An 11936-nucleotide genomic window follows, 5' to 3' on the forward strand; every position below is an offset into this window, starting at 1 on the left:
GGGTTGTCTGATCGACATCTTCTCGATCGTACGCTCGATCGCCCGTCTTTCTACCTATGCTGCCTTATCTCCATCGCCCGGACCGCGCCATTTCTCGTAGCTCGCTTGGTACTACTTGAGTCACTTGCGTGGCCTTGCCACAGCTACTCGTTCGACGTGATAAGCTGAGCCTCGTGATCTGATTTCGCGTTCGGTAGCGATTCTTTTTTGGGTTGGGTCTAGGCAGTCAGACTCGCGCCTCCTTCGACTAGACTTAAAGGGAAGGCTTGTGATGCGGATGCAGTTTTGGGTATAAAGGTAAATAGGGAGGAAGAGAGGGGGGTAAGCTGGTCTTTTCACTGTTAGGGCATTAAGAGAGGAGAAGGGGTTCGTTTGAGGGGTTCGTTTCAGGGGGGCACCGCCAAGAGCAAAGTGGAGGGTTTTCCGCCGCCAGGGCAGAAACGGAGGAGGAAGAGGGATTTGAGGGAGCGACCGTCACCACCATGGCACACCGGAGGAGCCGCTGACAACCCTTTTTCGGGCTGATCCCACCCTCGACACCTCTCCTCCTCATCCTCTCCGGCGCCGATCACCTCCGACCAACAGAGATCGTCCTTGCTTTTCTCGCTTTTCTCCTCATCCTCAATCCGGGCCATAGCCGGCTGAGGTAGGTAGCAGATGACCCCGACGTCCAGCGCCATCGCCTCCGGCGACAACAGATGTCGCTGCCGTCATCTCCATCAGCCGTCGGCACTGCCTCCAGCGGGCGCCACCTCCGGCGACAACCACTATCATCCTCCGGGCAGCCGTCGTCTACATGCTTGGGTTTTGTATTACTTGTCTAGTTTGGCCTACGAGCCGACAGAGTATTCGGCCTTCGCGCCTTCATTAGATTCCAGCCTTCGTGCCCCTATTCCGGCCTGCGAGTCGGTGCCGTAGTTAGACCATGTATCGTCATACGGATCTATGTCTCATCCGGCTTGGAGCTACAGGAGCCAGTTACCCATCTGGTGGACGTCTACCTACTCCTCACGGCTGCCATGACTTGATCAGCGTCGCGACCAATTCATCCATCCATCCGAGGGTGCCCCGAGGAAACAAAAGATGCTCCAACAAAGATAAAGGACAAGCTGGCGAGTATGATAAACTCTATTATTACTGCACCAGTGGAGGAAGATAATGAAGGAATCCACTTTTTCCAAGCACTACCAGCAAAGGACAATAATGAAGGAATCCACTTTGGCAAAAGTCATGATAATGTAGTACAGGTGGACGGTGTGAAAGAATTGAGCCCCGGGGAGCCGTTCTTTCCACTGCCACCTTATTAATGTACTTTATTACTTATATGCTAAGGTATTGTAAAGGTCTTTGGATACTTCAAAAGCAGGATATGATAAGATGCGATGGGGCCCAATTGAGTACCCGGTCTTATCATAACTACTTGAGAAGCGTCTATAAAACCTTAGTAAGTGTGCACTTTGCAAGACAGACGAGAGCACCTCGGAGTCTTACTTAGTTTGTAGCCACCTTGAGTTCACGAGCTTTTCAAAGCCCATACTCAAGCCCTCTTTGTAAACAAATCCTTGTAATATTTCTACTTTTAAGTGAGTTATTAGTTTCTAGTACTTCCGCTTGTGCATTTGGGATTTCTTTTTGGCAAAGGCGGAGCCAAGTGAAACGTTACCCGGGCTGTAGCCCGGGGTCATTTTCTGTAAATTCCTTATTATCATGTAATGTTTCCTTTTAATTTTACCTGGGGCCCCTTTTTTTTTACTTTATAGCCCGGGTGGCATCCAAATCCAGCAAAGAGACCAAGAAAAATAAAATAAAATCCTTTTTTCACACCCGTCCGATTCATGCATCCAAATCCAACGAAGTGAGAAGGAAGAAAAATAAAATAAAATCCCTCTTTCTCACATCCCCGCTTGATTTCTTCTCGATTCTTCTTCTTGCTCTTCACGTTCCGCGCCTCTCTCGATTAGTCGATGACCGCTTGCTCGGGCTGCAACATCCTCAAGGAAGTCATCTTCCTCTTCATCGAGAACCCCCGCATCTTGTCCTCCCCTCCTCATCTCTCTCTTTGCCAACTCCCTCTTCTTTTCCGCCTTTGAGTTTTCCACCTTCTCCCTCTTCGGCGAAGAGTCTTCGCCTGCAGTTTCGCCGCTTTAGCCACCAGTCCACCACTAACCCCAAGAGCCCTGCATACTCTGAACTCTTCTATCGGCCAGGTAGAAATTTTCTTGAAGAAAAATTCGAATTTAGGGCTTTTTCTATGTGCTGTATTGTATTTATTGCATCTCTGTTTTCTTATTCTAGTTTGGAATTTCTTTGTTTTTCCTCTATGAATTGATAACTGGTTATAATTTGTTCATTTAATGCTATTTTTTATTTGATCATTCTCCATTATTAACATGACTTTTTATCTGGTTATCTACAATTTGTTGATTAGTCCAGCATATGAATAGACTAGGTTGAAACTTGACTGCCAAATTTCAATATGGAAAGTCCTCCACTCGATTAAGTCCTTACTAGCACTGAAATGAATGATTTGCTTCTATTTAGCTAAATGTTCCATTTCCTTTTACTATGTGAAGCTAATAAATAAATATCTACATTGAAATTATGACATCTTGTTGATTCCATAAATTGGTACATTTCCTTAACAGCTTGATATATTTTTTCTTTGCTTCTCTATGACATTGTCTGCATTGCATTTCAATATGTAACACAAGTTTATTTTCACTCATGTTGCAAGCAAAAAACAATGCTAGATTGATTGCCAAATGTGATAAAAAGACCACATGTGTTACCTCTTGTTATTACTAGTTAGTAGAGTATTTAATCCTTTTATAATCCTCTTAGGAGTATGCCACCGTGGTTGCTTTGTTGTATCTTGTAATAAATGAGTTTTTGTATTTTTTTAATTCAATAAATAATGTTGGATTTTTAGCTACTATTATTGTTGTTGAATCTAGGTAGGTGAAGGTGAGATTTATACTAGAAATTGTATTAGAAATAGTTCTTTAAGATTCATGAGATTCTAAGCTAATCATGTCCATGTTTATTTGTGTTAGGTTATTTTAATGTCAAATCAAGAGAGAAAAAGGGGAAATAATATTCTATCATTCTTTAAGCCAAGAATTGATAATCCTTTATCATCCGAGAGGACCGAGACTAATACATCCATTCCTAATGAGGAGTTCGAACCTTCTTCTAAATCTCAAAGAGTTGAGTTTGATGAAACATCACTTGAACGAGATCCTGGATTGCGTATTCCAATGTGGCGACATCCAGTTAATTATCGTGATGAAATTAGACGAGCTTATATTAAAATGGGCCCATATCAACCTAAATTGCAAGAGTACCCACGATCTGAATCAGGAAATCAACATCGTCGATTTCAATATACATGGTTTAAAAAATTTCCATGGTTGGAGTACTCTTCTTCAAAGGATGCGGCATTTTGTTTTCCATGTTATCTTTTTGAATTAAGTGAAGCACAACAATCTGCATTTACAGTTGAAGGGTTTAAAAGTTGGAAACGCGTTAATGATGGAGCCAAGTGTGCCTTTTTGTCTCACATGGGAAGTTCTAAGTCAGTGCATAATAAATCTGTAAAATCTGTTGTTGATGTGATGAATGTAACTCAACATATAGATAAAGTTATGAATCGAGAATTTTCTGAACAGATTCGAAAGAATCGATTAAGGCTTGCAGCAACAATTGAGAGCGTTCGTTGGCTTAGTTTGCAAGCATGTGGATTGAGAGGACATGATGAAACTTTAGATTCCCAAAATCGTGGTAATTTCATTGAGACGCTAAAACTTTTGGGAAAATGGAATGCTAGTATTGGCGATGTTATCTTAGAGAAAGCTCCGGGAAATGCAAAGTATACCTCACCAGATGTTCAAAAAGAAATTTTACATATTATTGGTAACAGAGTCAGAAATAAAATCCGTGATGAAATTGGAGATTCTAAGTTTTGTATTTTGGTGGATGAAGCGAAGGATGTATCTAACAAAGAACAGATGGCTATAATTTTGAGATTTGTTGATGTCCATGGCTTTTTACGGGAGCGTTTTTTTCAAATTGTGCATGTTCATGACACCACAGCTGCAACACTTAAGAAAGAAATATGTGATGTACTCACTAGATATAATCTAGAAATACATAATATGCGAGGTCAAGGGTATGATGGTGCTAGCAACATGTCTGGTGCTTTTAATGGATTGCAAGCTTTATTTCTTAAAGATTGCCCCTATGCATATTATGTGCATTGTTTTGCCCACCGACTCCAACTAGCGTTAGTTGCAGCTGCTGAAAATGAGATCTCTATATGGCTTTTCTTTTCGAATATGACGACTATTGTTAATCTTGTTACATCTTCTGCCAAACGCAATGCCGAGTTACAATCTGCTCAAGTTAATGAAATTGCACATTCTGTTGTTGTCGGTGAACGTGAGACTGGGCGAGGAGCTAATCAGATTGGTACTTTGCATCGAGCAGGAACTACTCGTTGGAGCTCCCATTTTGAATCTATTTGCGACTTAATAGATAAGTATAATGCAATTATTAATGTGCTTGAAAACATTGTCACTGATGGTTCCTCTACTTCGATGCGTGGGGAAGCTGGCGGTTCCTTAATAGTGATGAAGTCTTTTGATTTCATTTTTATTTTGCATTTGATGCATAAAATTATGGGGATCACAGATTTACTTTGTCGTGCCTTGCAACATAAATCTCTTGATATCATAAATGCAATGGATTTGGTCTCTACAACTAAAGCACTTCTTTTGACATTGAGAAATGATGGTTTTGATATTCTTCTTTCATATGTCAAATCATTTTGCACAAGATTAGATATTGATATACCAGACATGAGTGCTCATTATAAGCATTCTAGTCGTTCATGTCGGCAAAGGGATACCATCACAGTTGAGCATCACTTTCATTACGATATATTTAATACTGCAATAGATTTTCAATTGGAAGAGTTAAACTCTAGATTCAGTGATGAGACAGTAGAACTTCTTATGCTTAGCTCCGCCTTAGACCCAAAAGATAATTTTAATTGGTTCAACATTGATAAGATTTGCACTCTCGCTGAGAAGTATTATCCTGAGGACTTCACTGAACAGGAAATGCATAATTTGAGGTGTCAACTACAACATTATGAGCTCAATGTGGTTTGTCATGAAAAATTTCAAAAAATGTCCACTATCTCAGAATTGTGCCAAGGGTTATTTGAAACAAAAAAATTGCAATATTATAATTTGATTGACAAGTTGATTCGTCTAGTTTTAACTTTGCATGTTTCTACGGCAACTACAGAGCGTGCATTTTCAGCTATGAAGCATATGAAAACAGTTCTTCGTAATAGAATGGGAGAGGATTTTTTGACCGATTCTATGATTATTCACATTGAGAGAGAGTTTGCTGCAAGTATTGATTCAGATTCTATAATTGATGAATATTATACTTTGAAGAATCGTAGATCACAACTTCAATAATATATGTATGTATATATGGATCATAAAATGATTTTTTTTACTTTGTGACTTATTTGTGCTAATTAATTTTTTTCGACTTTTATTTAGGAAGTTGATGGCGTGAAAGTTCTTGAAATGGAACTCCAGCTGGAGCGGCAATTCAAGTAATCTTTTAGCTGCTTAGATACTTTGTCTCTTGTAGTTCAAATCACATATATCTAAAACGTACCAAAGTATGCTTTAACAGTTTTTAACAATGTGAATGAGATTAATGTACCACAATTCCTTTTTTTGCCCGTGAAGGCAACATTTAATCTTCTTCTAGTATGCAAGTATACATCCATCATCTTTTCTATAAGGAACAATATGATTTCAACTACCCTTTTTTACTTTCTGTTTCTTGCCTAACTTTATATTTTTTTACTTGGACATACATTTAAGAAAGTAAAATCACGACCAAGCGGTTTTTTAACTTTAATTAGTTGTTTGTTAGCTAGCAATTTGTTTGATTAATTTTGCTTCTCAACTTGTAGGTGGCAAACTTCCATTCTCGTTTCAAGTCCATACCCAGTATTGTTAACCTTGACAACTTAAAGGTTTTTGGTGATGTTTGATTTGGTTCAAGAATAGTGTTGAAGGTATTCTTCCTAGATTTGGTTTATCTATTATCTGTTTTTCACTTGACAAATTAGGCGTGTGTTCGTATTGAGCCTATTTTAATTTCTTTTTTATTCTTAAAATTCAAAATTTTAATATATACTCTGTATATTACAGTTGTACATTTATTTTCTTTCATTTCTTTTGTTGGCACATAATCACAAAACACTATGAAGAATTACTATATGCTTCATTTTATCGGGCAATCAACGACCATGAAGACCTTTAAGCATCGACTAATTATTTATTCCTAATAGTATATTGGTGTTTTGTTAGATTTTGATTTTCTATCCATTTTAAATATAATTTTCTTTTGCAGAACTCAAGAAGAAACATCAAAGAGATTCCCTTTGCAGAACTTGACTTTGGCCCCTCAACCTTTCAAGACTTTTATTTGTTTACGTTTGTTACACTTCTAATATTTTGTATTAATGAGGTGAGTTTAGTTTTCCTTTTCATGCTATTGAACTTTATACTGCTAACGAATTGACTAGTGCTCTCGTGTTTTATAGGGTTCGACCGACAAATACTTCAAGGTCATTATTGTTGATGCAGCTCACAGTATCATTATCCACAACGACCTAAAGATTAATTCTAGAGTTATCGTTAAACTTACTTTTATGGTACCTTTTGTCTAGAATTGATATGATTTCAAATCAGTTTTAGTTGCCTATTTGATGTGCTTGTCTAGTCCCATAAGTTAGTCATTCTACTCAACTTGTATTATTTGATAATTTGCATTCTGATATATTTTTTAATATCTATTATTTTTCTATGGGTTTGTTTGACAAATAAGTTTTTTTTTAATGAATTTTGGATTTTGGTTGAAGTAAAGATATAAGTTATATTCTTCTATTTGTCTTGTAAAAAAAAACGTTTGAAATATTTTTTGTGTGATAATATTATAATTTTTTAATATTTATTTTTTAAAATATTAAGAAAATTAGCGATGGAAATTTAATTTCGTCACTAGATTTAGCAATGGATATTAAATTTCATTGCAAAATTTAACGACGAAATTAAATTTTTTTTCACAAAATGCATTAGCAATAAAAAATTTTATGATCGACAATTTCGATTTTAATTTTAAATTTTTAGCCCGGGTAGTTTATAATTCCTGGCTCCGCCATTGCTTTTTGGTATCAGAGCGATGTCCGGCTAAATCTCTAAACAGGTATTTTAGAAAGGCATCGAAGGTGATGATATTTATCTTTATAGTTATTTGAATATTTCGTGTTTATAATTATATATGATTTTCCCTGAATAAATCTTATTGAGTGATATGCTTTAGTAAGGTGAAATCAAGCCAAAGATGATGGCACAACAGCACCTGGAACAAGGTATCACCAATAATATTTATAATTGGAAATCATATAATAATTATGACTGAAAGACTAGAAAAAACTATAAAAGATTGGTATCAAAACTCGAGAGTAGCTGATCTTGAATACCTGGACTTAGCAACTGAATTAAGACTTAAGGACATCTCTCATAATATAGACGTAGTCTATGATCGTTTGATACTACATTCCAGAATTTCTAGAAGTGAATATAGAACTTTACTTAAAGTTGTCAATGAAAACCAAGCTGAGTTATTAAATTCCTTGGAAACAATTTCTAAGGTTCAGCAAAGGTTACAAAAGGATGTGTTTGAACTTCAAAAGGAAATTTTATTTTATAAACCTTTGACAGTAAAGGATATTAGGGAATTGCTTCTTGAAAAACAACCAAAAATTTTGGAAGAACAATCTGTGATTGTTCTACAAAACCTCCAAACTCAAGTTAGGCAATTACAGGAGGTAGTGAAAGATATTAAAAGGCAGTTTGCATGAATCTACCCCAATCGGCGTCTGCAAAGACATATCTTGAAGCTTTAGAAAATACAGAAGTGATCAGTAACCCTGCTATTGGTTTCATATTTGCTAAAGAAGCTTCTGTCAAAGATATTAATAGACAAAATAATACAATTATTGAGCTCTTATTGTCTATTAATAATAAGCTTGATTTATTGCTAAAAAAGCCTGCTGATTCTTCTAATCAAGTTGCTGATTTAGCAAAACAGCTGGAAGGTCTGAATTTGGGAAAAACAAAGTCAAGAAAGGAAGAACCGTTCTTTGTATACAAAGACCCATTAAAAATCCTAAAGGAGGAAAAAGAAAAATTAAAGAAGAACCGTGAAGAAAATGACGAGCAGAACAAGGCCTAAGATCACTGAAGCCATCACAACAATAGAAGCTCCACAACCAGCTGTATCAACTCAGGAAGACCAAATTCGGAGTTATAGAAGGATGGCCAGATTAAAATATGAAGCTCAAAGAAGGTTATCTCGAAGACAAGGAAATAGTCGAACACTGGAAAGCCAACTAAATCCAGAAGCAGAACTGGAATTATCACAACAGCGAAGAGCATCTCTGGTACCAGCAGAAACATTATATACAACACACTGGTCTGAACCAAGGCATCGGGTATATCAACACTATTCTGAAACAAGAGTTCTGGTAACTGAAGGACAACAAAATCTATCCCTTATAAATGCATAAAGTTATGGAATTCTTAGAAGGGAAGGTATGCAATTAATACATTTGGGATTAGTTATGATACGCATACATGCTCTACACAGAAGAAATGCAGGAACAAATGCGTTGATCGTCTTGAGAGATACCAGATGGACAGATGACAGATCTATAATCGGGACTATGGAAGTTGATTTATCTGAAGGTACCCAGCTTGTTTACATAGCACCAAATTTATTAATCAGTGTAGAAGATTTTTATCATCACATTGAAATTGCTATACAAACGCATGGGTATGAACAATGGAATTCTGCAGAAAGTAATCTTTTAATAACCAGAGGACTTATTGGCAGACTAACAAACACTAGTCATGCAGGATTTAGATACAATATACAGAATGTTGCTGATTATCTAGCAAGCACAGGTATTAATGCTGTTCCGGCAACACCAAGAACAACTGCGGAATTGCAAGGAATGCGATGGATATTACAACCACCAAATACTCCTCAAATACGAAATCCACAGTCAGTAAGAACAACAACACTGTTAGATGGATCAATCTCATTGGCATTCTCTGGATATCGATCAATAGGAAATCCGAGGCCAAGTAATTATAACAAAGATGATGTAGAAGATATACATGAAGAGGAATTCGCTGGGGTATTCTTTCATGAATATGAGCTTGGTACACCAGACACAAATGATCGGTGGGACACCTTGGGTGAGCCTACAGGAAGGTACAATTTTTATGTAAATTATGCTGCACCGCCTCCTGCTCCATTTATTCCTCCTACTAAACCTTGTTGGGATGATGATGATGACAATGAGGATAACAACGAAGAGGAAGTGGTTTGTCCAAGCATTTGGGAGGATACACCTTGGGAAGATGATCCAGAATTTGATCCAAATGATTTAGCAGAAGAAGGCTCAGATGCTAATGAGCCAGTGGTAAATCAAGAAGAAGAAGAGGATCCAGAATCCTATTATTTGGGACTTCAAAATTAGGAGCTGGATTATCCATTATTTGCACCAATCCAAGAAGAAATACCAGAAGATGAAGAATATTGGCAACAGGTGGTACAACATGTAGAACAGATTGAAGCACAATTACCAATACAAAATGGGTGGCATAATCCAATACCACTTGATTATTCTCTGGAAGAATTTATTGATAGAATTCCTGAAGGAATGGCTGAAGGAAATTGGTATGAAGTATATGAGAATCCAGAACAAGATGAAAATGAAATTTACAATGTCCCTGAGCAGATTAATAATGAGGTAACCAACATATCTGATAATATTTCAGCCCTTAATTTGCAACAGGAACAAGAACATATGCAGGAGCATGAAGTAGCACATGTGAATACGGAACATCTGGAATATCCAATGTTCAGGCAATTAGAAAAGGCTTTAGCTTCAACTTCAGAATCAGCAATCTCCAATTATAAGCAGCCTAATGAGCCTTTAATGGGACAGATTAATTATCCACCGACGCAAGGAACAACTCCTCAATTCAATGATAATGGACAATTCAAAGGCAGATTTAAAGGTAAAGCTCTTGAACATAATACTTGGGTATTACCATCTGCTCAACAAAATACTGGTGCCATGTTAGTATTACCAGAAGATATTAGTCAATACCATGATGTTATTTCACGATGGGAATCAATTACTAATAATTTGGTAAATGATAGAACATGGTTAGATAACAAACAAAAGGTTCAATTTATTGAAAATCTTCTGGGAGAAAATGAAAAGAAAATGTGGATACAATGGCGAATGATGTACGCTCAGGAATATGAGGAACTTATTCAAATGGCGGGAGAAACTCAGAATGTATTATCAGCTATCAGGCGGTTTATTCTACTTGAGAACCCATAACAAGGTACGACTGTAGAACAAGATCAAGCTTATATAGATCTGGAACGATTAACATGTTCTAGTATGAAAGATGTTCTACACTTTCTGAATGATTATAAAGTCTTAGCTGCTAAATCTACCCCGAACGGTCTTCACTGGTCTCGGATCAGCTTTGGATATTCTATCTCCCCCGTTCGGGGTCGAGTGACATCTATCTCTCCCGTTCTGGGTCGAGCGGTCTTCACTGGTCTCGGATTAGTTTCGGATATTCTATCTCCCCCGTTCGGGGTCGAGTGACATCTATCTCCCCCGTTCGGGGTCGAGCGGTCTTCACTGGTCTCGGATCAGTTTCGGATATTCTATCTCCCCCGTTCGGGGTCGAGTGACATCTATCTCCTCCGTTCGGGGTCGAGCGGTCTTCACTGGTCTCGGACCAGCTTTGGATATTCTATCTCCCTCTTTCGGAGTCGAGCGGTCTTCACTGGTCTCGGACCAGCTTCAGATATTCTATCTCCCTCATTCGAGGTCGAGCTATCTCCAATGGTCGCAAACAAGAGTATCTCCACTGGTTTCGGACAAGAATATCTCAAAGGCTATGCGCCCATTCGGCTCACTACCTGCGCGTCCATGCGCCTTCGACTCACGGGCTACACTCCAGTTCATCTCACGTACGATACGCTCGTTCGGTCCATGTCATTCATTTCTGTGCGCCCTCGATTTCACGGGCGATGCTCCCGCTTAGTTTTTGGGCTCCACTCCCGTCCGACGCTGCTTCGTCGCTTGCTCAGTATTCGGCTATGCGCGCATTTGGCATTCGGCCAATAGCTTGCCTGACAGTCGTTCGACACTATTTTTCGACGCTCGGTCAGCACTCTCATAGCCGTCCCGACTAGTATTGCTCAGCCATCCGTTTGGCCACACGCTTGAACTAGGTCGCACGATCGACGCTCTTTAGGACGCCCAGTCACTTTTATAGTCATTCGGATGACATTTTGCGAGGCTCGATTTCCATCCTTCCGATCGCCCGGTTGACATCTTCGCGGTCGTGTGCCCAGTATCATTCGCTCGGCATCAGTTCGGTGGCCGACTTGGTATTATTTCTCGTAGTTCGCTCGGCTTTGCTAATGTCTCTTGCGTGACGCTCATTTGATTGCTTGATTCGCATTTTTTCGGGTTGTCTGATCGACATCTTCTCGAGCGCACGCTCGATCACTCGTCTTTCTACCTATGCTGCCTTATCTCCATCGCCCGGACCGTGCCATTTCTCGTAGCTCGCTTGGTACTACTTGAGTCACTTGCGTGGCCTTGCCACAGCTACTCGTTCGACGTGATAAGCTGAGCCTCGTGATCTGATTTCGCGTTCGGTAGCGATTCTTTTTTGGGTTGGGTCTAGGCAGTCAGACTCGCGCCTCTTTCGACTAGAGTTAAAGGGAAGGCT

General features: G+C 38.8%; 2 protein-coding genes across 2 annotated transcripts; both read left to right on the plus strand.

Moving 5' to 3' along the window:
• The first annotated feature begins 382 nt into the window (after positions 1–382).
• LOC121991426 (zinc finger MYM-type protein 1-like) lies at positions 383–5489 on the plus strand. Its single transcript, XM_042545430.1, has 2 exons — positions 383–2207; positions 3054–5489. Exon 2 carries the CDS (start codon positions 3063–3065, stop codon positions 5487–5489), a length of 2427 nt encoding a protein of 808 aa, XP_042401364.1. The 5' UTR covers positions 383–2207; positions 3054–3062.
• Positions 5490–5982: 493 nt separating this feature from the next.
• LOC121989120 lies at positions 5983–10731 on the plus strand. Its single transcript, XM_042542984.1, has 3 exons — positions 5983–6106; positions 6445–6561; positions 6638–10731. The coding sequence occupies exon 3, from the start codon at positions 8693–8695 to the stop codon at positions 9641–9643; it is 951 nt and encodes a 316-aa protein (XP_042398918.1). The 5' UTR covers positions 5983–6106; positions 6445–6561; positions 6638–8692; the 3' UTR covers positions 9644–10731.
• Positions 10732–11936: the final 1205 nt, after the last annotated feature.

This window comes from Zingiber officinale, chromosome 6B, assembly GCF_018446385.1.
Source record: "Zingiber officinale cultivar Zhangliang chromosome 6B, Zo_v1.1, whole genome shotgun sequence".
Classification (NCBI taxonomy): Eukaryota; Viridiplantae; Streptophyta; class Magnoliopsida; order Zingiberales; family Zingiberaceae; genus Zingiber; species Zingiber officinale.